This window comes from Aythya marila (assembly GCF_965140915.1).
Source record: "Aythya marila genome assembly, chromosome: 1".
NCBI classification, from domain to species: domain Eukaryota; kingdom Metazoa; phylum Chordata; class Aves; order Anseriformes; family Anatidae; genus Aythya; species Aythya marila.
Genome location: NC_139042.1, coordinates 113625383 through 113653260, shown reverse-complemented (window position 1 = coordinate 113653260; position 27878 = coordinate 113625383). Strand labels below are relative to the sequence as shown.

The following is a 27878-nucleotide window of genomic DNA, read 5'->3' as shown; positions in this document are numbered from 1 at the left end:
TACTGTGTTGTCTTTTAAAATCCGAATGGGTAGGTACCAGAATAGTGTGTGACTTGAAACGTGTGGGGATGTGCTGTGGTTTTGAGTAGGTAGCGCTCTGCTTTGCTGCCTTAACTCCTCTCCTCATGTTTAGTTTGCATTCTTGAGCACTGCGATGCACATTGAGTTGACGTTTTCATGAAAACATCTAGTATAATAACAGTCTTGCTCCAGGGTAGTAATTGCTAATTTGAAGGCCATCATATTAAATGTTTTGGCTGTTTGTTTTTTTTTTTTTTCCTCAAGTATCATTGCGTGCTTGTCTGTGTGGAATTTCATAACCTGCTGTCATAAATCCTTTCTACAGTTATTTACAGTTAGCACCTTATGCTACCAAGAAAAAATTAGTATCATAAGAAAATGTTGTTGTCTCACTGGTTGAAATTATTTACGACCATATCAGTACTGTAGCTGTCAAGCCTAACTGTTGTAGAATACCACAGTGGGAATGGAAACTTCCTCTACTTGCTAAAGCCACCCAAAGCTGTTCTGTGCTGCTTTGTTTTTCCGAAGACTTCTGTAGTTCCCTGTTCAAGGCACCTTGTTAGAAATATTAGAGAGCTCACAATAGACGGTGTCAGTGTAATTTTATTAAGTGCTTGTTCTTCCTTGAAGAGGAAGAGGATTTATTCATGAGTCTGCTAATTCTCATCCAATTGACCTAGATATTTGCTGCATTAAACTAACTGATTTTCAAACAGAAATTATTGCAATAAATTTGGCAGAAAGAATACATTTTCAAAACAGTAATCAGCCTTGGTTGTTTTTTGTGATGATAAAAGATTACCGGTCCCATTACAAATAGCTGCTTTGCGTTAGAACAGCTCTAACCAATCTGTCAGGAATGGGACACTGGCCTGTTTGTGTTGCAGAGCCCGAACTTAACTTAGCTAAAGCTTTTAGCTTTTTAGCTTTGGAGCTAAAAATATTGGCTGTTCAAATTGACTTTTAAATCCTTTATTTAGCTGATAGGCAACAGGACAAATCTGAGAGGGATTCACAGACTTGAAGTCGAAAAGAAATCCTGAAGGAAAATATATCTAATTTTTGTTTCAATTTATTCCTTGAATCACTCACTGGTTCCTTGTGTGTGCTTTAGCTTTTTCTTTGTAACATGATTGATGGCGTTGTGTTCCCTCAGCTTCTCACATCCTAAGGGTGTAGGAGATCTCAGTGAAGTTTCCTCAGCAGGAGTGGAGTGCCCCAAGCCCTAGCGCCCAGCTCGGTCTCTCTCTTCTGCTTCTACTGAAGCTGTGCCATTGCGATGGAGAAAAACGAGAGAACAATAAATGAGCAACATGCCAAAGCATGAAGGAAACTGGCCCTGTCAGTCTTTGCCGGGTGCTGCCTGTGACCTGCATCTTGGCTGTTGGTTAAAAGAGTGGACAAGACCCAAAGCCCTTGGCCTCCTTATTGCTGTGGGACAGCAGTGTAATGACCAGTCTGCTGCAGAGTTGGTGCGTGCTTTTACCCATGGATGTTTTGGTGCTGAGCTCGACTCAGTGCTGTACTCATGGAGCAGCCCAGAAACATGGGTATTCTTGCACTTAATAATACAAGTAAAATTGACTAGATGACCAGGCAAGGATTTAATCAGCGTCTTTATTAAAACACTTATTTTTCACCTTCGTGTTGCTTTATAAATAGCGGTACAGTTCCATAACTGTTGATCAGGGCACAATTTGCTTTAAGTTCTGTCATGTACATAAAAAAGGCCAAACTTAGTTATTTTTTCAAATAGGAAGGAGTGACTGTACCCTTTTCTGCTGACATGAAGACTAGAAGAGTGCAGGCTAGTCATTTTCCTCTCTGAAAGTTTGTTTAGAAAAGGCTGTCTGGGTATTGTTACAGACACTCTAATTGGTATTCTGTTGCAAAATAAAAACTTAAGTTTAAATGCAGAATGTAATAACTACTGTGATACTATATTAGAATAAAGTATTTCCTGGACTTACCCTCTGAAAGGACTCAGTTGAAGATTCTTTATGGTACATCTTTTATAATGTAAGTCATAAAGTTTCTATTTTTTAAAATCTGGCACAGAAAATGGTTGGTGTTCCGTTTTTGTGGAATGAGACTTTTTGGGGTGATGAAACCCTGTTTCTGAGGAAGGAGGGGAAACAAAGGAGGTACAGTATTAACTTTTTTTCTAATTTAAGAGGATGTTTTTGGTTTGTAATATAGGTTTCAATGCTTTGTCATTAGGTTGTTGAAGACTATGCTGGAAGATGGCAGGTTCCTTTGCCTCAGCTTCAGGTGCTTCAAACGGCGCTCTGTTGTTTCACGTCTGCCTGTGTATCATTTCCAGCTGAATGTGAGCACGTACAATATGTATTGAGTAGCCTAGCTTTGTAAGTACATCTTATTTTTTTATTATTATTTCCCATAAAATGTGGAATGTCAGTGTTGCACTTCTATAATAGCGATAGGTTTTCAGAGGTCCTCAGAGCTTTTTTAAGAGCAGTTTTGCCAGTTTACTTAGCTGTGTGGAACCAAGTCACATTTGGTCAGAAAAGAACAGCTAACTGTGGATATGAAAACTAATTTAGTTTAGTCATTTTATGTAATTAAGTATTGAAGCTGCATATTCCAGTATTGTGTCATAAGGGTTTTCTGATGAAATTAATTATCTGAAGAAAGAAGTTAAGTGATCACCTTACAGATGGCTATCATAGGAAAAACAATTTTTGGAGTGTTTGAAGACCAACCTTTGGCAGCACACAACTGTAAATATGTTACCAAAAGTATTTATTGTTCTACTCCAGTGATGTAATAAGCTAAGTGTTTGCTGAGATAAATTTCTTACATGGGTTAAGAAATTAATGCATTTTAAAATTGATTTTTTTTACTCTCAAGTCATGAAAATGCATATGGAAATGACTTGTTATGACTTTTGGTTAGTTAACTGTATATTCAATTTGACGGAGAACTGCAGAGTGTATAGTCCTGATTTTCTTGTGGTGGTTTTCCCACATGAAGGCTGAAAGTGTCAGGGTGATGATCAATACATAGTGAAGTCCAATTTTTTCTGCTGTAAGAACCTACTTTTAATATTTCAGAAACTTTAGTGTTCAACAGAAGAAGACAACAAAATCTTTGAGTTAGTTAGCCAAGTCACAGCGTACTTGATCTTTGTCATCAACAGATGGAGATAAAAACCCAAAAGCTTAGCTTTATTGCTAGTTCAGTTAGAGTAAAGCAGATGTATCTGTCCAGCTTTCTTGTTGAGTACTGTTTTCAAATACAGCCTAGTGTCCCAGTTCAGAGTTCATTTGGACATTTCTCATCATGCTTCATCAAGTCTTTGGAGGTTAATGTTCTCATAGGCTTTACTTTGTCTGGAGGAACTCTTTCTATTCTTCTAGAGCTATTAGTAATAATTAAAGTTTTATAGGGTATGCTTGTCCAAATATCTGCTATCTTTAAATGTTGGTGAAACTTTACCAATGAGACTTACTGGGGAAAGGGAGAGGGATGCTATTTGACACGAGACTATTATGGAATCAGAAGATAATGATTTTTAAAACTGGAATGCTTATGTATCTTTTGCTAACAACTAGCAAATAAATGAAAAGATGGTGACCTCTCTATTTCACTAGTTTTCAGAAAAAAATCATTTCACGAAGGTCAAACAGCACCTGTAAACACTTCCAATTATCAGAGTAGTGCGGATGTGGGGTGGGAATTAGAAATTCAGATGTTTCTTGTATTTAGGATGGTCACCATTCCTGCTAACTTAGAACTGAACTGATTGCTGACTTCTTAATGGCCTTGTCTGTCTTGGTTTTTGAAGCTGAGTTTATTTGCTGACATTTCTTCCTGTTCTAGAATTACTGAATGAGATTTTTTTTTCTTTTGAATCAGCTTGATTGGCGATATCATAAAGGCATTCTAGGACTTAGCAGTCCAAGTTACCTAGGAAACCTTCCTCAAATCTTTCGAAAATTTCATGTGTATTAAGTCCTAGTTCTTAGACAACAAAAATCTGCTCATGTTGTCACACTTGAGTAAGGCTTCCTGGGTAATTAGGTGATGAAGTATTTACAGCAGTGACTGTTGCGTTTCCTGTATGTACTAGCCATGCTCATCATCACAATTGAGACAGCATCTGTACCACGTTAATAGCGTTTTCTATCAATGCTGTCAGTGTTCTTAGACAGTGCTGGTAACACTGAAGAAGCGATGTCAGGGAAAGTCAGAAGCACCGTTACTGTGGACAGATGGATATAAATGTGGGTGTGCAATATTGCAGACAGTTTTAAGATAGCAAGGCCAAGCTGGAATTGGCTATAGTAATTTTAATGGAACGTACATTGGTGACTAGGAAATGAAAATGCTTCAATAGCTTCGTTGATTAGTCTCAAAAGATTGTGAAGCAGGTGTGTTTATCCAGAAGAAAACTGTGGTTCATGCTTGATCACGGTTAGTTACATTTTTTTTAGTCAGGATCTTACTGTCTTTAAGTAAATGAAAACAAATAAAAACTGATGATTATATAAGTTGCTATAAACGGCTTTGTCTTAGCCAGTTATTAAGTTCCAGTGTGGCTGCTCTCCAGATTATGACATGACTCAAGCATAACCTTTACTGAGAGTCAATAGGCTGCAATTTTTTGTTACTGACATGAAGATGAGATAGTGTGTTTCTGGATGAAGTACTTATTTGGTACTGATTTTTTTATTACATATTTCAGTTAAGATTCAAAGACCTAATCTGTAGAAAGATCCTGTCATGGAACTTGATGAATGTATATCTTAAATTTTCTAGCTAGGAATTGTCTAAGAGAAAGCTTACTGCAGCATAATCTAAAGGAAACTTAATTTTATGATACTCTTGCATTAGTTCCGTAACAATTCCCATAGTAAAGTTTTGAAATTTTTGGACTTCTAAAGAAAATTTTAGAAAATTGTTTATGTGAATATTTTAGTTTTTTAATCAACAATATTTCTGAAAATTAGAGGAAAAATGTTTTGTAACTGCTCTTTACATTATTCTGTATCTGCTTTATTGAAAATGAAATACTTTGTTTTGTAGGGATACTTCGGTTTAATTTTAAATGTAATGAGGATATGAGAGTGACTTTAAATTTGGAGATAATTACAATGAATTTAATTGTTATGCAGAATAGTACCTTGTCCAGAAGTTTGTGAAAACCTGCCTTTTATTTTAAGAGATGTTGCAACAAAGGACTAAACGTGATAGTCAGGAAAGAAATTGCTGTCAGTAAGATCTTGAGTCAAAGAACAGCAAGTGGAAGAGTGCTGGAACTTCCCACAGTTATTGTCTTCTACTTCATCTTTTTTCCTAAAGAAAATGATCCATGTGTTCTTATGTTATGAGACCAAAAGCCTTTGCTATTCTGTCCTTTAAAACATACTGGATGCACACCATTGTGCTTTCCACACTGTTTCCATTCAACTTTGAATTTTCATCTTAACCTGTCAGAGTCACTCAGATACTGCCAAATAAGTCATACTTCATGACTTATGCAGCCAGCAGTTGCAGATTATGTTAATACAATACTTAATAGTTATTTTTCCTAATATAAATAATCTCTCAGAATCTTAAGGCAGAGCAGTAGCAGGTGTGCTGGAGCTGTCTGCTGATTAGTAAGATGCAACCGCCTAGCCACTGACTGAATTGCAAGTGGCATCTAGAAGTACGCTTCTGTAAGTGAAAACTTAAAATTGTCTTGAGCTCTGAAAGGTTAATTTTTACCAACCTCTCCGATTCTGCTATCAGGGGATTGTTTTTCTCAGTCACTGCAATGAAAAAAATAAATGGAAAAAAAAAAAAAAAGCTAGAACATTATTTTAATACGATGGAAAACATGAAAGGCAATGTTAACATCTGAGTCAGTTGGAATCTAGTCTGCTTTTCCAAGGGCCAGTCCTGCCTTCTCTTTTATCTGCCACCTCTTTTGAGGTAACACTTGACAATTTGCATTACTACACTGGGATCTGTTTTGCCTGAAACTTTGTGGTAAAATCAAAGTTTAATCAACTCATTTGAATGCCAAGCAGGAGGTGAATGTAGTTCCGTTTACACATTTGCACAAAAGCTACTTCTGGAAGTAATCTTTAAAGGCTTTTGTTTGGAAATATGAAATTAATAGCACCGCTAAACCTGCATCTCTTTAGAGAGATTTCAGTGGGTGTTAAAATAAGGCAGGTTGAAAACGAATAAAATGCGTTAGTACAAGTTGCTCATCATACTTGAAAATATGAATTGCTGGGAATCCGCACTTACATAAAGTCAGTATGCGTTGTGTAATGTGCAGTCTTCAGTAATTGTATAGCTATTTTCTTCCTTCCTCAAAATTGCTACATGTCTGATAAATGTTTTGGTGGAAGATAACTGTTTTTTTTTTTAATGGTGAGTGGGGTCCAGCAGCATGGCGGATGTTACAGTCCTTGAGAGAGAAGTACAGGCAGGTACTGTATGTAAGTCTCTATGACCTGAACTTATGAAAACGGTGTAGCCGTGGGGATTTTAACTTGTTCTGAAGTACTCTCTGTTTTATTGCTAATTTGGATTTGTTAGATACCATATTAACAGCTATAGATGAGTTACTTGTGACCCAATGATTGGTGAAAAATGTGTTTCAGGGCGTGGGGGAAGTCTAACTGCTAAAGTCCAGCACAGAGTATAAGACCAATGTTAAATTATAGAACTGAGTAGAAGTGTTTAGAGTGTCTAGGTATTAGCCTTTACATTAGCCTTTTACATTAACTGTTCAGTGCTGGCAAGGACCCAAAACTTATGAAAATGCTATTTTGTTTTAGAGCAGTAGATTTACAGTAGTTTCATTTCTTGAATGAACGTTTTAGTGTGGTTGACTTGTCACTACTTCTGTTTTTTAGGAGTTTTTTTGAATTGCTGCTGTTCTTTGGAAAGGATGAGTTCTATGAAGATCCTTTGAAAGATATATTAGGTTCAATCCAGGTAGTGTTGCCTACTTTCATATAAACCTTTGATAATACTATTTTAGTACATGTGAAGACAAGCTTTTTTGTGGATGTGTAACCTAGAGGAAATATGCCATTATAATAAGAGATTAGTTGCTTTACTTGCAATTATACCAACAAATTTATAAAAAGGATATTTTTAAGGGAAAGCCATTTATTCTTATATTAATCATCAGTATTTCTATTGGAATTTTTCTGGACTAGGTAAAACGTAAATCTTTTTCTTTTTAAAACCATTTTTTGATTTAAGACATAATATATGGTTTTCCTATATAGAAGAAAGAAGCTTCGCTTGTTTGTGCCTAATTGGAGCTTAAGGTCATCTGCCATCCAGTGTGGTGTGTGGTGGTTTTTTTTTTTTTTTTTTTTTTTTTTTACCGCCTCATGACATGAAAGGTCAAGTTTACCTCTGTGGTTTTAAACAGTAAATTTGGAATTGAATATTTCATTGAACTCTTCAGGTCAGCATGAACTGGCATTGTTTAAAACTATTATACTCTTGGCTAGGCTGGGACAATTTTTTGGTATGTCCGTATAGTACCGTATAAGAGAAATGTTACCAGATTTAACATAGATCCTTTTTTTCCACCAGATAAGGCTAGAGTTTTCATGTTTTTTGTCTTTTTTTTTTTTTTTGGACCAGGGCCAGTTTTGAGAATTGAGTTCAGTGTATGTGAAAAAACGCACTTCTGCCAACCATGAGAGAATAAACTTGATGTGGAAACAAAGGGTGAAAAACAAGGCTGCTTCTTCTGTTTAGACTGACCATGAAACCGCAGTTTGAAGAATAGCTATCCTGTGATTTTTACATTGACACCTCTGTTATCCCTGCTGCAAAGTCAGCACCGCTTACCTTAATTATCTAAACAGCAGCAATTATATTCTTACTGAGAATTAGTGGAAGAATAGGGTCAAGGAGTGGCTTAGCAGCCCCATGAATGGGTATGGTCTCTTGCAGAAGAGTAGTGGGGTGTTTCAGTAGTCCTTTGGTAAGTGCTTTTCAAAAAAAGTCTATGAACAAGAAAGAATTTTACCAAGTGTGATGCATAGCAATTTATTCTGTGTGCTTTTGTATTACAATTCCCAATTGCCTTGACTTTTAAACGATGAATATATTAAAATGCATCTTTACATAATTTTCTTGATAAAGAACATCTGAATCTGTTGTATAATCAAACTGGTAGTGAAAACTATTGTTTCATTTATTTAACTGTTCTCTACCATTGAACATATTCATCTGAATATGAAAGGAGACATTGAGGAATTGAAAACAAAAGATTTTACAGAAAAAGAACATGTGAAGAAGTTAATTGTGTATGGATAGAAGCTATTTTTCAATTGTGTTGTTAGTCATCTCAGCTCACTTTATAAACAACCCACAAGAAAGCTAAGATATCATTTTAGTTCAATTTCAAAATTAGATACTTTTTTCTTGTGACTGTTAATCGACAGTAGAATTCTTATGTTGATACTTTGACCAGCAAGTAAAAATTGGGGAAGGGAGGTATGGAACTCAGCATGTATGAAAATCCTGGGTGGCTAAAAACATTACATATTGTTGTAGGCAACCGTGATTTCTGTTAGATAGAAATTCGGATTGAAATGATTGCTTGAGGGATGGTGATTCATATGGCTTAGTTCAATTTTTCCCTTAAGCTTGGAAGAGTTTAGACTTCATCGCTGCATCACAATTCTAGTGTCAACATGCCTGAATCTGTGCAGACTAGCATCAGGTGAAGACTTTTCCCACAGAGTTGTGCTGCCATTGTTATGCAAATGGAAGAGCCTTGCTGAGTGCCAGTTGAAAATATTCTGGCTTCCACAGTTCTGTGTTACAGAAAGAGTTGTTGCTTTAGGACTTTATGTAGGCAGTCAAGACTTCATAGGTTCAATTGTTGACTAAGGAAATACTTGAACATGAATGGGTTTTCTAGTTTAATATCATCTTGGGTGGTCTAAATATATTTTTACGCAACACTTATTTTCATCTTTCTAACTGTGTTTTTTCTTTTTTACTTGTAGGAATGTCAGAACCTTCTAAATAGATACAGAAATATGAACTTGGAACTAGTGACTCGAATCATTCGAGATGGTGGACCTTGGGAGGATCCAGTATTACAAGCAATTCTGAAAGCAAAGCCTGTATCACAGGAATTAGGTACTTAATTTACCTTGTAATTGTTATTTTTAGAGTGCTGGAAAATGTGCTGTTAGGCCTTTTTGATATTGGGATCAAGTGTTGTCAGCTGGTATTGAACACATTTTTTTTCAGTCCTTCTTTTGAAAGAAAACTAGATCTCTGTGCTAGCTTCAGTCTACTTTTATAATACAGGGATCAAGTTACTCAGATAAAAGAAGCTACTGAGCATTCACTTCTAAAATGTGTTTACAACATCCATGTGTTCTAACCCAGGAAGAGCACATAGAGAAAGTTGACTTCAGTTAGGCTACTAACGTATCGTGATCAGAGAGGTCCTGATACATAGTTTTTTTCTCATGGTACTATGACTAATTCAATTTTTTCTTTTAAATTTATATACTTGGGTTTGGGGCTTTTCTTGGCTCTGTTTAGAACTAAGCCTAATTAAGCAGCTACATCTGTTTAGCTACTTTGTGTTTATGTTAGTATATATACTCGAGTTGGGTTTTAAAGAAGGATTATTTTTTTCAAACCATGCATGCAGACAAATGTAACTTGGCAGTTAATGAATGTTTGCAAGGGTAAAAATGGCATATCCAATCTACAGTGAAGTCGCCTCTAGCCTCTTCTGTATTTGCTAGCAATGTTAATGGAGGACCTCTTGAGAATTGTTTCCATTTGCTAGTGATAAAAATACTAGTTCTTCTCCAGTTACTATGGTGCAGTGAATGATTCAGATTGATGACTTTATGGAATGAGCACATTGTTATAAACGGAAGAGGAAGAACCACGAGAAGTGGTTTGATAGCAAATTAATCTGATGCAGTGGGCAGTCTTTGATTGTTGCTTGTCTCTCATGTGAAGAAGTTAAACATCAGTTTACCTTTGATTTTTATTACGTATCTGATAAACTTCTAGGCACATACATACAGAAACAAAATGAAAACAAACATTATCCTCGTTTTATTCTGCATTGCATGACTTAACTGGGAGTTTTGGTAGTTATCATCTGGAGCTAGGTGTCAAATGGAAGAGAGAGTTGTAATCCAGTAAGATGAATAATATATAGTTGAACATGTAAGGAAAGAATGGAAGCATGTATGACTCAGGAGGAATTTGAAATGTTTTGTTCAGTCTCGATCTTTCCAGCAAAGATTTAGTTAATCCTTTTCCTTATTGATTTCCTTGGTCAGCATGAAGCCATTTGATTATGATGAGTAACAGTTCAAGAACTCTTCTTCAGTATTACCTGGCAGAGGAGAATGAGACTGCCTGTTGTCATTAGCTGATCAGTTTGTTTCCTTTAATGGCAGGCTACATCTCCTTCCCCTCTGCCTGTGTTTTCTTACGCTTCAAATCTGCTGATTAACTCCCCTCCACACATCTCATCTGTGATCACAAACACTGTATTTTAGATAACACCTTTTGGAAGTGTTTTCTTTTTTTGCTTCACTTCATCTAAAATCTGATTCTTATGAAATCTTAAAGCAAACATTCTGTGCTGCTTTATAGGCTGGCAATATTTGGTGTATGTTTTTGAAATTTGGCCATAGAGATCCCTCAGGGATCACTCTTTCAAATGAGGGAAAACTGGTTATTATTGCTGAGTCATCAACCATTACTCATGGAAGTCAGATAGATGAATAAATATGTACTATGTGAACAACATAATCTTGTCCTGGATTCATCAGTTACACAAAAGGTTAGGCCAAGACAAACTTTGTTGTGCCTGTCCTTACTTGAATTGTAGAGTACTTTGGGATGTTGCAGTGCTTATTGAGATGGTTGGAAAGGAAGGTAGTCTGGGGTTTTAAGGAAAAATAGCAGGGTTTTATATATGGATTGGAATTTTTTGCAGCATAGATGCAATAAGCAGGTGATGAAGAGTAGGGCAGCCTAATGTGAATGTCCAAAAGAATATTGTAGACAGGGGAACATTCAGTTGAAAATGGTTAATTATTTTTGAAACTGATGGTTGGCATCTATCTCTCCAAAGCAAAGCACTGCATATGCTGCCTGAACAAGAATAGACATTGTCCCCGGGCTGTTTCTAATATATTGCAGACTTGTGTAAATGCTACTATAGTTAGTGGTTGTCTTCTGCTTTGGAGACTGAGAAGCCTTGTAAATGCCTTCTTGGAAAAAGAGGGCATTCCATGACAGGGAGGGAGCAGAGCCCTGCATGTTGTTAAGCTGGAACTCACAGCCTGTTTAAAAACAGGGGCATACTGAGCTAAGAATTTACAGCACCAAGTGGGAACGTACCAGAAGCAGTATTGTGGACTACAATCTTTCCTTGTTGGAAGGAAGACAATGCTATAGTCAGTATACACGCATACAACATTTTCTTGAAATTAGGAGAGAATAACAGGTAACTCTTTTTGGCCTGAGATTTTTGACATTGTTGTTCAATAATCTGTTGTGTACTATTTGCTTAACGAACTGACGATGGGATTTATTACCTGAAGTATATTAACTCAAATGTAAGGAGAGGCGTTTACATGGCCTTAAGGATTATTCTATATGATTACTGTTTGCTGCAGTTCAGTGACCATTGTTAGACACAGTCTTTTCTTTTCCATCTTCACCTTTACTATGCTTGTACCCCAAAGTGCTAATGGGTAGTGGGAATTAAATCTTCAATTAAGTTAGAACTTAAGATACATCTACTAATGAATCTCATCTAAAACCTTGTATCACTTTCAGTAACGCACTTGAAATGTTCACTTGCTTTCATGAAATACAGATGGCAGAGAAAATGCTGTTTCTGAACATAAAGAATGACTTTCAAATGGGAACTTAAAGTTTAAATGAAAGCTTGTCACACAAGTAATGCTTGATTTCAGGAAAACAGTAGTATTACATAGCTTGTAGTACTACAAGCTATGCACTAAAATTGTCTTTTTGGAATACTCCTCTATCTCACAGGAGTTGTGGAGAATACAAGAGGCATGTTGGGCCATAGTGTCCAAGATATTACGTAAACATTAATGCACTATTAAGACCTCAAAGTGCGTTTACTTGAAAAGATACAAACAGTTCTCAAAATAAAAGCAGCATTATAGAATTTTGTAGATTCAAGTGACACTTCAGCTTGTAATGATAAAAGATGCTAGAATCTGTGTAATCTTTGAAAATCTGTATTTGTCATCTGTAATATATGTCATCTAGAAGGTGACATATTTCATTATTTTTGAATGGCTAATATGTGTAGTATTGACTGTTTCTTTCAGCTGAAATTATTTCATTTAAATACTTAGCTTTTAGATAGGAAAAAATGAACTTCCAGCAAGCTAGGCTAATATTTAAGGGTATCTAGGCATTTAGGTGTGTGTGTGTGGGGGGGAAATGCCCAGCATTATTTTTAGAGGAAGGAACAGTATATATATTCCACTTCTCCAAGCAAAAACAGAAGTGTTCAAAGATATTTAAAGCAACAGCTTGTGAATTGCAGGTAACTTTTTCCCCACTCCAAGCTCTTCCATTTTAATGTGTAAGAATATCCTGAGTTGTTTTAAATATTTATAGTTACAGTATTGGAAGTGATGTAGGTCCTGTAGTTCAGACAATCATCTAGATTCCAGTGCTGAGAAAGGAAGGATTTTTTTTTTCTTGGAAATGTTCGTATTTGCTTCTGAGTTGTATGTATTTTCACTAATCCTTTGCAGCACCTTGTGTTGATCAACAAACAAACAAATTACTGACATAAACTACTGTTATAAGAAAAATGATTTCAGAGTAAAAGGACGGATTCTTGATGATGGCATTTACTTAAATATTTGATAGCTTCTTTAGCAGAGCCTTTTTATATTATTTGTTGACATAGCACTGTTTAAAACAACATTAAATTTAAATATATTTGGTGTTTGGACTTCATATTCTAATTGCCTTTAAATCTTTCTTTTCTGTACAGTTAACAAATATTTAAGCTCTGAAAATCCACTGTTCTTTGAACTACGTGCCAGATACCTTATTGCCTGTGAACGCATCCCTGAGGCAATGGCTCTTATCAAATCTTGCATAAATCATCCAGATATCAGTAAAGATCTGTATTTCCATCAAGCTCTTTTCACCTGTCTTTATATGTCACCATTAGAAGATCAGCTATTCCAGGAGGTATTGTCAGTATACATTTTTTTAATGAAGTGGTACTTGTTGTGTACAAATTGTTGAGAGGAGCATATTGAACTCTTTATTTTTGTAGAAGCAAACGTCGTCATAAAATCAGGCAACTACATTGGTATTGCTTAATTTAGTGCGGGCTTAAGCTCTGAAAAGATAAATGTAAGTGCCTACAAATCTTGTTGACCTGAATGAAATTATTTTGGTCAGGTTTACTTACAGATATATTCCCAAAGTAACTTAAGTCATTAAAATTTTGTAACTTGAGTTTACTGACTGTTACTTTGCAGTTGACTACTATTGGATCAAAACCACTTGAGCCTACTTGATGTTGGTCCAGTGTTTTATAGATGATAGTTTTGTCAGTTTTAAAATATCTTTAATGTTGCCACAGTATGTAAAATGACACCCTCTGTCTAAATGTGGTCCTACTTTTACCACTGATAGCACTTACTGGAAAAAATACTTTTCCTAACTTTGTTATAAGAATGAAGTATTGTAATTCAAAAAAAGGCTTTTGTGTAGTCTTTTAATTACTCAGGCAATTATTCTGACTAATTATTCTCAGGATCTAAAAGAGCTTTAAATCTTTCCTAAGTCTCTATTTGCAGACCTACACAAAAGCTGTTCTAAAGAAATAATAAGTTTCTGAAGTTTGCAGTGGTTTCTTTAATATAGTGAGGTCTGATAGGTTTTTTATTTGTATTAGCAAATTTATCTAAATTGATTTTATTTTAATTGTATAGCACTTGTTGAGGACTGATTGCAAGAGTGGAATTGAGATCATCTGCAACACTGAAAAAGAAGGGAAGACTACCTTAGCCTTACAACTATGTGAATCGTTCCTAGTCCCACAGCTCCAAAATGGGGACATGTATTGTATATGGTAAATACTTTATTTATGGTGAAGCAGCTTAGCAGATAAGAAATGCTTAATGCCAAAATGAAATTCATCTGACTTTGAGATGTAGTTTAAGTTTAAAAAACAGATTATACATGACTTGTAAACGTTCCTAGTACATCTGTTTTGCCTGTTGCCTTTTCGCACAGTCCTGTACAGTGGTGTTCTACATAGTACCTAACCCTAGTTAACTGCTTCCAAGTAACGGAAGAGTGAGCCTTTAGATACACTAGGCTGTGAATAAATACCTGTAAATATGGCATTTATTATTAGCAAAGTGTAACAGTATGTAATGTGTAGGCTCTTGCAATGCAGTTATTTCCTTGTCCACCTAGTTAGATCACGCTGCTTATAATAACCAAACTTTATTATGTCACAAATGTGTCTAAAAAGAACATATATTTCCAAAATTATGCAAACTTTAATACTGTGACTCTGTTTATGAAGTAATTCAGAGTCTTCTGGGAAAGGATTAAGAATAAAAAGGTTTAACAATGTCTTTGTATACACTGAATCAGCTTGATAGTTGGACACTTTTGTGGCTACTAAGCATGTTCTGAAGAGGTGTCAAAACAAATTTCATCATTGCCAGAACTGAAAAATGTCTGTGGAAGGTAATGCTTACATTTAGCCTGTATAATTTCTTAACCTGAAGTAACGTCTGCATATCTTGATTAAAGTATGATTAATTTCTCTGATTATGTAGTTGAAGCAGAAAGGCTTAGCAAAGATCTGAAGTTTTTCAATCAACTGAGATCAAATGATTGATCTGTATAGCTAGCTTTAACATGGAGTCTAGAATCTATTCAAGTATTTCACTGTTTACAGATTTAAGGAAACTGTAGTGAGACATCTCTCTTTTTCTAGAGAAAGTAATGAAGATCAGACATGCTGAAACAAAGTTTTATTAATGAAATAACATTTACGTTAACTATTGGACAAGTAGTTGATTGCATTGAATCAACCTTCAGAAATCTCAATTATAGCAATCTAAATTTTAACATGATTTATTTGCAAAACCTAGTTATTCTGTGGCATTTTTCACTGAGTTGTTCCAAAAAAGAAAAGGTGGCCATTACTATCCCCATGAGACCAAGTTGAACCAAAACAGATACGTAGCTTTTCTGAGCCAACTGACAAGTGTTATAATGTAATCCAATGTTGCTGATTCCTTCCCAAATGCTACATCTCTGGAGTTGATGCTTGTTAGGAAATTTGTGAATGTAACCTATTAGTTATATTTAGTGTTAGTTAGTTACAGTTAATGTTTTCAGTTTCAGGGGTACAGTCTTTTAAGAAATGCACTGTAAATATTGGTATTAGACTTGCTTTTCACCGTCTGTTGTAATAAGATACATGTTAACCTTGTTCGTGCCCAGTTGATTTCCAGCCATTTTGAAACAAGATGTCTGCCCTTATGTTCCGGTAAAGCAGGTGTCAACAGTGAAATTGCTAACCAGAAGAGACTGAAGTACTGTTTGGTACCTGTTTATCGAGAAAAGAATTTCCATATCTTATACTATTTTAATCTTCAAAGTAAAAACTTGTTGATCTTTAAAAGAGTTTAGAGCAGTTATGTCTAAGTAGCTAGTATAGCACTTGAGTTCTATACATATGTTGAGCCGTATTGATTATATAGCCTACAAGAGAAGTATGGATGATCTTTAATAGGTAATGTAAGCCAGGACAAAGCTTGTGTAGCAATTAAATATGACTGTACCATTGTTCAAGTTTTGTAAAAAGTAGGAGTGAAGTTAACCCATAACGTGTTTTCCCCAGAGAAGATTTTTATGTCTTCAGCACAGCATAAGTCACGTTGCCTTGTTTGGAACTGATGATCTTAGAGTTCCAGCAGCAGCCACTACTAGCAAAGATAAGATAACCAAAATAGATTAGAAAGCTGTAAATGGCAGGTATTTCTGTGAAGAAGCCTGTATGAATTAGGTCTTAAAGCTGAAACCATTTTACGATTTCTGAGGAAGATGGACTTCAAGCAGATCTGTCATAAAACGCTACAGTTTTCCAGATTCAGATGATCTGAATTATTTTTCTGAAGTGAAAGCCTGCTGATAGATAAACTGCTAACAAAAAAAAAAGTTGTACTTGGTCTTGTTAGAAATATTTGTGTACAAAGTTACTGGTCAGAAATAAGTCCATAATGACATGATTGAAGACTATGTAGTATCAAGAAATGATCTCTCCCCAGGAAGACAGAATTGTAATGGAATAGCCGTAGCAGAAAGGCTTGCCTTCTCTGTCAGGCAGTCTTTAAATGATGTTTTGGCTGTTTTCAAGCGATTACTGTTCATTAAGTCAAGGAATTCCTTTGGACACGTTCAATCGGTCTTTGGCCTTTAGGTAGTTTTAGTGATTTGGGTAACAGCATTCAGCATGTACGTTTCAGTAAAGTATATACTCAATGCTCAAGGAAATGGCTATCAAACTATCTGAGTCAATCTTGAATATCATTTGTAGTGTGGTCAGACATAGAAATGGAGTCCAATCAGCAGTTTAGGAATGCTTTACATAACAATAAATATGAAAGTCAGAAATGTGCCTGAGAAGGCGACTTCATGTCTATGTGGAGGAATAGACCTAAAATATTTGACATCAGGGTCTAGTTGAACTGATGTAATGACAAATGTTCACCCATGGAGCTGCTCCTTCTTTCGGTTTGCTCCATTCCTTTTTCAGCTCTTTTTTTGTGCCAGCCCTCACATTGTCTGAGCAAATTGCATGACACTTAAACCACTAATCTATCATAAAAGTAACTTTGAGTTTTCCCCAGGATTAGTGTTGAGATGGCTTGTCTAAAATGGTATGAGACAAAGCAGAGGAAAGATGAGCAGCATCTGCTATTCAGTTTAATGTTAATAAGCAGTGAGTTTGAGTTGCATTACTAAAGAGCATCCTTAACAAAAGTGTTCTTTTCTTTCTTTTTGTTCTGTAAGTTGTGACTTTAACTGAATTTTTATGAAAGGTTTGGTCCACAAAGCCTCTAACTCTTTTAAAACTTATGTGGAAAACTTGCAAAGAGATATCAAGAAGATAGATTATCAGCCTGGTAAAGGAAGAGGTGAGCAGTTTGTATCCTTAGCAAGCCTGTAGGACTATTTTTGTCGGTAGAACTTGTTTTGCAGTGTTTATGCTGTTTAAGCATGATCTTTCTTCCAAATTCAGTTTTCTTGGGTTCTGAATGGAAGAAAACCATTGAGATTTCATGTCTGGCTCAATTAGCACTTAAAATTTCAAGCAGAATATGGAGCTGTCCTAAATATAAAAGTGAGGTTGGTGTTCTGTCATAGTCAGTTCTGTCACTTCTCTTCGTGCAGGCGTTGACCGCACTAGGACAAGCTTAATTTCACAAAGTGTGTAAGATTTATATCTGGCACAGACTAGGGGCTCTTGAATATCAGCCAAGTATTTTGTCAGTATCTATTTGCTTTTCCTGAGGGAGGAGGTTGGTGGAAGGAAAACAATTGTCTTCCTTCAGAAGATGAAAGTTAGTTAGTCTCTGGTTTTCATTGTCATGTTATAATGGGATTTTTGCCTGGTCTTAACCTCATTGACTCCTGTGTAAAATCTTTGATGGGGTGGAAAATAACTAAAGATTAGATCTGTTGCCTGCTAAGGTCTCTGAATTCAAGAGCGTAAAGCTTTCTACAGACAGTAGATTTCAATCAGCAGTATTTTATAGACTAAACACATTGTCTGTGTACAAGCTCTGCTGCAGGAGTCTAGCAATCTATTCTTACATTCCCTTATGTCAGTTTGAAAACTTGAGTGATACAGATGTATGAAAAGCAGTAGAGCCTGATACTTTGATATAACTGCTGTGGGCTAGAAAGTTCGATGATGACAGTAGTCAGAAAATAAAATTATGTTGTAGTATGTATAACTGGATAAAAATACTTTCTGTCAGCAGACCATACTGGAGACTAGGTTTTTACAATGCTCCTGTATTCCACATCTAGCACGTCTTTTCCAGAAGGATTCCTCACTGTTAAAGTTACTTAATCCCAAAACAGATTTGGAGTATGTCTAGAGCTTGCTCTTCAGCCTCATGTTTGCTGCCGGTGGTGTGAAGAGCTGTGTGGTGTAGTGTCTGATTTTATTATGCAGTTCTCTGATACTAAACAGAGTACATTAATATGTTGTTGCATATTTAATAGGCTCAGTGATAGAAGATACCCTGAATGCTTTAACGAAGTGATTAAGTTGCATTTTCCATTGTGCACGTTGTGTACAATTATTTTGTTAATTAGATCGCTTACAAGCCCTCAAATATGAGTTTAGTTGCAGAATATGCATTGTTCTTTGTACATGCTTAGTGATCGAGTTCTTTAAAACTCAGCTTAATCAAAATATTTTGTTCTGTACTTATAGGGACCTGATCTTCATTTGGAGTAAACTACAGCTTAAATCTAACCCCTCAAAACAAGTATTTGTCGACCAGTGCTACCAGCTTTTAAGAATTGCTACAAATGTCAGAGTAATTTTTCCTTTCATGAAAGTCATTAAGGATGAAGTAAGTTTTGTTCTGTTTTCTTTTTTTTTTTTTTTTTTTTTTTTTTACCTCTTCCCTTCCATCTTTTTGTTACTAATAAAAGTGAAGAGAAATGATGTTTTTATTGTGTAATGGCCACTTCTTGTAGAAAGTCAAGGGAGCAGGGAAAGACATAAAATTAAAAAGCTTTTTCAGGTTCTAGAATATGTGTTGATATTATGGTTGTCCTTGAACTGTAGTGCATTTCTATGACTTATTTGACTGAATTCTTGTTGAGTAAGTTTTTTCTTCTAGCTGCAGAAAATTTGAGCAATGTCATTCTGCAGGGAAACAAGTGGGGAAACGGCTAAGAAATGAGTAAATGCGAAAGATTTCTTGTCTGTTTGTTTTAAGCCAGGCTCCTTATGGAACTAGGAATTTTTTAATATCTGTGTTTTCCATCTGCTTCTCACTCTTGTTAAAAGTTCTGAATCTTTCCACCAGTTGTAACCAGATGTGAAAAAGTGCTTAATGTAACCTAAAGGAAGAGCTAGTCTAAGATGACAGTTTGCTCCAAACCAATGTGCTATATTTCAATGTAACGTGTTAGTCTTACTTCATGAGCAACTGTGGATAATGTAACATGTGATCCGTTGCGTTCAGGAGTGCTGGCTGATTGCAAGCAAATGTTGCTTTTTATTATTGGCCTGGTTGAACAGAGCTTTTCCCTATTCTGCACCCTAAATATTTGGGTAAACTAATCAGAAATTATTTTGTTAAGGGTGCTGTTCTGCAGTTCTGATCTGCTGTTGTTCAAGGTTTTAATCTCAGTATATGTATTCTAAAATGTTCCTGGTAACATGAATAACTTGATATAGTAGCTTTAGGAAGAGTTGCATCTTATTTGTATTTGCATCTCAGTGATAAAATTCTATTTAATAACCCACTATAACACACATTTAAATGTAGGTAGATTCTAATTATTCGTACGCTTCCCTGAAACTCTTCGTTCTTTAATCTGCCATATGTTGGGCAGCATGTTTCTGAACATCCCTCCCAAATGTAAGTTCAAGAACTTAAAAATGTAATTTCAAGAGAGGGAAATGGAGCTCGTCAATTCTGAAAATTGAGGCTTGTTAAAATGCTTGGCCATGGGTTGTTATGGTTTTCTTGGTGGTAATTGTTGAATATCAAGAGCAATATTTTGTGGCTTTTATTTTTCTCCAATGCAAGTTAAGTAAATTAAAGCAGGGACAGAATGGAGAGTAACTGTAGAATTGTAGTGTGAAACAACCTAGTTAATGTGCAGATAAGAAGATACTGTCCTTCATTGTTTAAGCATTGTTTTAAAATGCACGTGACTTCAAATAATGTTTACAAGTATCATGCTTTCTGAACTCCTAAGTATTTTGTAAGTAGACAAATATAAATACATGGGATATTGATGTTGGGGCACTGTTTATACTAGCTTGTCAGCCCCCCCTCCCACCCTTAGATTTTTTTTGACTTTCAAGCTGTAGACTTCTGTAATCCTGTAAGGAAAGGAACTATATACAGTACTGCATACTATGATTTCCTTTCTGCAGGTTGGTGAGGATGGGCTTCAGATTTGCGTTGAGATATGTGGATGCGCCCTGCAGTTGGACCTCCGTGAAGATCCCAGTATGAAAAGTCTTATTTACAAAGCAATTGCTCACTTTTTGCCAAATGACTTGGAGATCCTCAGGATCTGTGCGCTTTCGATCTTTTTTCTTGAACGCACCTTGGAATCTTACTACACTGTTGAACATTTATATAAATGTGCAGATGAAGAATACAATGAATGCACTAGTTCTGTTCAAAACCGTGTACGTTTTGAATTGCTTCCAATTTTGAAAAAAGGTTTGTTTTTTGATCCTGAGTTTTGGAATTTCTTGATGATCAAGCAGAATTGTTTAGCATTATTGGGGGATAAAGCCTTTGTTGGCTTAAGTGAAAGTACACTGGAAAACTCTACTGCAAATGTAGAGAAGCTAACGGAGTACAGGGCTCTGAGTGAGGAGCAGGTTTGTCCAGCAGATGTAAGCAATGGGGAGCTTGACTCTGAAGACCTCTCTGAAGCCCACTCCAAAGGTAATGCCAAAAAGAACCATGAAGCTCTTGAGGCATCTAAAATGTTGGATAATACTGTACCAAGCCACCGCTGTGTGATATGCAACAAGGAGTTCCTTGGCGATCACATTGTGAGACATGCACAAGCTCACCAAAAAAAGGGCAGTTTTTCCTGTGTACTTTGCACCAGAAAGTTCAGGCAAAAGGGACTCATGCTGAAGCACTTAAAGAATCATGTCAGAAAGATAGAAAGGCAACATCTTGCTGCAGTTCTTGAGGCTGATCAGCAGGCCCCTGTTTTAAACGAACTAGAATGTTCTGATGTTTCTCTCTCTCTTGAAAATGGGAGTTCTGGTGGTTCTAAAGAAGAGGAACCGGAGATGGCAGTAGCTCCAAGTGCAGTTGCAGAAGAGGAGAATGCTGAACAAGTATTTGATGCAGTAGAAAACCATCTAAGTGACCAGGATGATGTTACTGAAAACAGTAGTTGTGACAGCTGCTTTAATAATATTCCTGATGCTTTAAGTACAGAAAGTTTGCCTGAAGATGATGAGAGCTCCAGTAAAGAGTCACCTATTCTACATAAAGTGAATGGAGCTTTCTGTCCTCAAAAAGACATTGATGCTATGGATCAAGAAGGAAGCTTTAAGTGCCCTGCTAATGGTTGTGCTAGAGTGTTTAAAAAGATAAGATTCCTCAATAAACACGCAAGAAAAGCTCATCCAACTGATTTGAAGGTGCAGCAACATATAATGAAATGGAATAAAGGAAAATGTCGGTTCTGTCAGAGAAAATTTGCAGATTCCCAACATTTTATAGACCACCTGAAGAGACATGTGTATCCAAATGTTTACTTTTGTTTACACTTTAATTGTAATCAGAGATTTAAGCTGTCAACTGAGCTTGCAGAGCATACAAAAAGTCATAATGTTTTTAAAGCTCAGTGTAACTTCGCAGAGTGCTGTGAGCTGTTTGAGGAGCTCCCTTTGCTGTATGAACATGAGGCTCAGCATTATTTAAATAAAAGTCCAGAATGCTCAGAAGATGCAAGTGAAAAAGATTCTTCAGATGACCCTTCAGAACTTTGTAGTTACCAAGATGATGACGAATCCACTAATGAAAAAGAAACTGTAGATTTACCAATTCCAACTTGGAAGTCAAGGAAGGATTCGACAGAACCAAAGACGTACATTCAAAGTGTAGAGAAAAAAGCAAACAATGTAATTCAGAATGGAAATGAAAGTTCATCTGAGGGGAGTGCTACAGTTTCGATAGACCAAAAGACACCTGTGTTACAGCCAAATCCGGAGAACTGTAATGCTGTCAGTGACCAACTAGTCAATGGGCATAGCGACCCAGATCAGACATCATCGAAGTCATCAGAAACACCTTTGGACAGAGTGTCGGATGAAACAAGGACAGAGAATGGGTTGGTGTTACCTGTTTTACAGAACTGTCACGATATACCACAGAATAATGCTGCTGCCTCACAATTACCTTCTAAACCAAATCAGACGACAGAGAATACTTCATATGGTGTCATCTTAACAAAACCATATGTTAGACCCTTGCCTCCAAGTTACCTTGATGAACGATACATTAGTATGCCAAAACGTAGAAAAATTTTGACTGATAAAGTAGATGCTCACTCTGAACAAGACAAATTTTGTAGCAAATCAACAGAAAGATTTAGATGTGGCAACTGCTTGACCATCTACTGTAATTCAGAAGCACTTGAGGCTCACCTTGCACAAAAGAAGTGTCAGACGCTCTTTGGATTCGATTCAGATGATGAAAGTAAGTCTTACAGTCCTTCTGGGTGGATGGGTGGGTTGGTTGGTTTGTTTGGAGGCAAATACTGACCAGGTAGTGGTCCTTGAAAACAGACAAACTGATAGGACTTCTGACAAAACTTCTGAGCAATTGCAGTATGCTACAGTTTAAAGAGGGGAACATCACTGAAATCAATAGGTACCTAAGAATTGGAACACAATATTACACCAACTTGTAAGTTCAAAGTAGACATGCTGTTGAGAATAAGCAAGAGGTGGTGAAAATTGGTGGGCGGCTCTAAGGGGAAAAAAATCTTATAAAACAGGAGTATTTCAGCATGTCTGTCTTTGTGTGTTAGAAACTACATGTTGGAACATGTGAGCCATGTTCCATAAGGAAGAAGGATTTATATGGGGAATCAAATGAAGACTAACCTATGCATTTTATTTCACAGGTGCCTGATTCACATTGTGGGAAAATGTATCAAACAAGGAGTGGTGTAAGAACACTACATAGAGAAGCAGCAGTTTGTTTCCCAGTTGGCCTTAAATCATAAAGCAGTCTCAAATTACTAAAGAAAAACCTGACCTTGATAAAGACAAAGCACATTTTCTAGACAGAACTCACAGAGGAATAATAGGAGCTCTGCAGTTTTTGAGTCCAGAAAGGTTGCTACGGAATCCCCAAAGTACCAGTTATCCAAAAAGCCACATCAATTTCAAATGCATAATTGGAGCTTCGCGGCACAGTCTTTCTAGCACAAAGGTGTAAAGAAAACAATGCATACAGCTGAGCAGGCAGAGAAAGCAGAGGTATTAATTGCCTTATGGAAACCAAAACAGCTGGTTCTTTAAGCTGCTGTAGTTAAAAAAAAAAAAAAAAAAAAAAAAGTGTGATTAAAGGCAGTCCATCCACACAGCTTGGAAGAAATCTTTCAAGATGGTGTCACTTTATGATGAAACCTATAAGAAATTTATATGGAAACCAAACGCTGTTTTTTTTCAGAGTATGAGTATGTGATTCCATCATATGCTAAAATCAGTGGAACTTTATTAAATAAACTTGTACTCAGAATCCAAAGGAGGAATGTAGAAAGAAATCTAAGATGGATGGAAAGCTCTCATATCAAAACCAACAACAATAAATAACAAAACAAAAAAATCTTGAAGTACAGAGCATGCAAGGAGAAAGTGCATTGATGTGTTACTTAGTGAGTCCTGCACAGTGGAAATCAGATGCATGCCAGAGAAGCCCCTTTCCAGGGCTATGGTTACAGTACACATTGAATGTCCTGTAAAACATTGGTTTTAGGTGCAGGAAGACTAATACAAGCAGTACCTGCAAAAGTTGTGTGGATATTACCAGAAGCAGACAAAAATGCATAATGTGCAGGGGGGTAGATGTGCACTACGGGACAGAGTTAAATTGATTTTATACAAATGCAGAGGTCCTTTCAGCTGTTGGTATGATTGAAAGGAACTTCAGAAGGCTTATTTTATAATAAAGGGGAGGTAATGAAGACAGACAAAATCAGAGCATGCATGTCAAGTTAGCATAGACCTGGAAGAGCCTGTTTCCACATGCGTGGTATTACATAATGTTGGCTGGTCACAGCTCAGTGCTGTAACACATTATTTAATGTCTAAAGGGAGGGAGAAAACCTATCAACTGAGCCTTAAGACATAGTACAACCCTATCTGGCAGCATCTCTTGAAAAGATAAGCTTTCCCAGAAGTTAGTGAAGGACTTACTTCAATGTTAAGCACTTTATCCAACAACTGACTGTTCATAAAAACGATCAGAAAGATGTTGTGAAGATAACAAATTTGAGTCTTTCAATGAGATCTATAGAAGAGACAGACAGGATGGTTGGAAACCAAAAAGATGCTGTTGTAGTTTTTGATTTTCATGCCCAAGAGTTGTGGCAAACATGCACATTGTTTAATTACTGTAGTAATTTATCCTCTAATAACTGTCTTATTCTGCCTTGCCACCATAAAAAGTTTGAGATCCTGTTATGTGTCATTAGGAGAAAATTTTCATGTGATTATAGCCACAAAGTCCGATGATGAAAAATGGTATGTACAGATGGAGTCATCACAGAAATGTAGGACAGCGAAGACCAACTGTTCCTGCTCAGCTGGTATGCTTACTGACTAGTTCGTCTCAATGTATGGATGGCGTAGTAGGATGATCAACTTGATTAAATCAACAGATACACAAAAATTCAAAATAAAACTAAAAAAAAATCAAGGCGTAAACAGGATCTGTTCATTGTAGCAATGGCTCATATTTGTAAACCTAAGGGTTTCGTCGTAAAATAGGCTGTTAAATAGTTCTGGAACTTAATAGTTCAGTAATGCCTCTGCTAATAATTCTCTGTGAAATTGCAGATATTTGCATTAATTCTGCTTCCCTTTCCTCTCCTGAGACATAAAAATGCAAATTCAAAATCACACTTTTTCTAAATTCTAGAAATTTTTTGCCTTAATTTTGAGTTGGATTAACATAAAAGGTTATAAAATTATGATCACAGGTATGTGTACATTACATTAATACCAATGGCTGGCCCACTTTGGGAGATCTTTATGACATTTGAGGCACCAAAGAATTTTTTTCGCAGTTGCAGAAAAGTGATTTAAATGCATCATTCATATGTATTACATACACACTATATATAAATATTTACATATATAAATACATTAAAAATTTTTCAATGTAAGGGGGACCGTCTCAACCAAATGCACTTTCACATTTTTCTTGCTTCAAATTACCAATAAGTTTTTAAGGACCCAATTACCATCTTGAATGTTCCTAGGTTCCCCTTTCTTTGCTTAACATTGCTAATCAGTTAAATTTGCTTAGGTATATTTGGAAAAAAAATAAGACAATTATAAAGTATTATGGCTTTAAAAATCTGAGAACTCATTGAATAAGGTATGACAAATGTTTGTGTAAAGTCTTTTAAGTGTACCTTTTAATCTTTGGTGCTTTTTACCTTTTCCTGGAGCTCCATGTATTTGAAGATGCTTTAAAAACATGATTAAGACTTGTGTTTTTTTCTTTTGGTTTAAAGTGTATAGATAAATGCATCTATGTACATGCATAAACTGTGACCATAATTTTTTGTACCTGTATTAAACTCATTTTTGTTCAAAAATGCTTTTCTTGGACACCACCATTTGTTTATAGCACGTGTTCAGAATACACACTTGAGAGATCTGAAAACTGAGTTCTAACATAGGTGAGTATTAGGTCACCTAACACCTATCAAAAGAAATATGTTAAATTGATTTGAAGTAGGAAATGGGTTGTAACACTTTTATTTTCAGTAATGATTTCACTTCAAAAAACACTGTATTTTCTTTAAACTGTTCTTGAATACCTGTTGGTATTCTCAGATACTTTTGATATAAAGCAACTTTAATTAGGAGCAGAAAGATATTTTAAATGTGTGTGGGATAATTCTACATGCTTTCTTAGCATTCTTTAGGATGTTGAGTATCCTATTACTAAGCCTGCAACTTTTAGGGCTGAAAAAAGGTTCCAAGTCCAGAATTGAAAGGTTTTGCCCCAGGCATTAAGCATTGTGATATAATGGGAAATAATTCATCAGGTTATGTCACTTTGATTCAATGAACACTGAAGTACGTGTGTAATGTAAGCATGCAAATTCCGTAAAGTCACCTGAAGTTACACATGAACATGGGAGCTTTGCTGGATCAAAGTTTGTGCATTTCATTGCTGATAATTATGTTTTAATAATGTGCCTTCAGGTGGCTTTAACTTGGATTTAAACTTTCCTTTTAAGATTGTCTATTCTAACATGATTAGTTCACTGCAGAGATCATGCCAGTTCAAATTTTCAAAGAGTTGCCGCTTTGTAGGCACCTTTCATGGAAAAAATAAAAATTGAAAGTGGTCATATCTGTGGGGGAAAGGTCACTGGTACTTTGGTTATTTAGCCATATTCATTGAAACTATATAAATTGTATAGTTTGGATAATTTATAACATTAAACTTTGTGATTTTTAATATCACATTGAAGGTTCAGCTGTACTCATTTCTTCTGTTGTTTAACACCAGTGGTATGGACAAAAGACTCAAAGAGGGTGGTAGTGTTACTATTTTCTTAATTTATTTGGTACTGTATAACACCTTTCTGATTAAATGCAGCATATGCATTTTGGGACTCTGTTAATTTGTAAAAGCTGTTACAGGTTCAGCAAGAAAGGAAATTTGTGCTTCCTTGTTGAATGTTAAATTATTTTACTTTGCATTTTATATAAGAGTACAAATTAAAACTGAGCCATCAAACTGCAATAAATCAACAGTAGTGTTTCATTTTAAAAACTTTTTTGTACTGTACATAGGTTTGTTCAATAAAACATTGTCTTTGTTGTTGATAGAAATTGATCTTGTCCTTTGGGGAATCACTCTGGAAATACTGCTGCAATGTTTTGAAGTTGTTGTGTAATGTGTGTGTAATTGCTTATCACTTCTTTGAAGCTGCCAAGTCTCAATGTTCCAAGTGTGCAGGTATTGAGATTTTAATAGACTTAAGTCTATTCAAGAATATCCAGCAATATCAAAGATGACCAAGGAAATTAAAATAGACTATTGGTTCTAGGAAGATTGGAACCTCTAAGTCACTATTTATTTAAAAGTCTTCAAGAAGTCACAGTATTACAAGTTCTTTAGAACCGGTAGTTGCTGAAGAGAGAAGCGTGTCTGTGTGAGGGAGAGGATGAGGTGGTTTTGGTCATCAGTCTGAAATGCATGTTGCTGCAGAAAAAGCTTCAATCAGTGGTTGAACCTTATAAGACAGTAGGTAACCCACTTCTTGTAATTGACTGGGCCTGATTACCTTCAAAAAGGTTTGTTTATTTAGTCACCAAGTTCATTAGGAACAGGATTTAACTAATGCATATAAGTAATTTACTGGCATTGTGCATTGTCTGCATGATGTACTCTGACAGAGGGAATCAATCAGAATGCATAGGCAAATGGTAGCCTGTTGAGTAATTGGCCTATGAGCTCAGGGAAGGAGGGGTGGTTTTTGAAGTTTCAGACCTGGTGGGAGAGGGGTCACCCACTTAGCGTGTGTTCATGTGCATGTAGAGAATAGTGTAAGGTTGGCATGACAGATAGAAGTAGTAAAGCATGGAAGGAATATATTAAAGCTTGCAAGGGAAATTGGTGGTGGTCAAAGAAAGCTGTGGACCAGTGTTCATTTTATTTTATTATTATTTTATTTTTTTATGGTGTTGAGGGGAGAACATTCTCTCTTGGTGGACAGCGGCTTCAGAATGCTGCTGGGGAGGGTTTCCCCGTCAGCTGTTGTGCCAGTGCAAAGAT

The 27878-nt window shown here is 36.1% G+C and overlaps 1 protein-coding gene across 4 annotated transcripts in view; it reads left to right on the top strand.

Annotated features, from left to right (window-relative positions):
- The window catches only part of ZNF654 (zinc finger protein 654), a 35608-nt gene extending 8682 nt beyond the window's left edge, over positions 1 to 26926 (top strand). The window contains exons 2-9 of one of the 4 annotated variants that reach the window (XM_082780002.1): positions 2245 to 2390; positions 6903 to 6984; positions 9030 to 9165; positions 13061 to 13263; positions 14016 to 14155; positions 18557 to 18698; positions 20243 to 22544; positions 22975 to 26926. In XM_082780002.1, the coding sequence (XP_082636128.1) occupies positions 2245 to 2390; positions 6903 to 6984; positions 9030 to 9165; positions 13061 to 13263; positions 14016 to 14155; positions 18557 to 18698; positions 20243 to 22544; positions 22975 to 22982 (3159 nt within the window). In that variant the 3' untranslated portion in view covers positions 22983 to 26926. Of the gene's footprint in view, positions 1 to 2244; positions 2391 to 6902; positions 6985 to 9029; positions 9166 to 13060; positions 13264 to 14015; positions 14156 to 18556; positions 18699 to 20242; positions 22545 to 22974 lie in introns of those variants that run through there. The other 3 variants (XM_082780000.1, XM_082780001.1, XM_082779999.1) reach the window with 3 other exon arrangements.
- Positions 26927 to 27878: the final 952 nt, after the last annotated feature.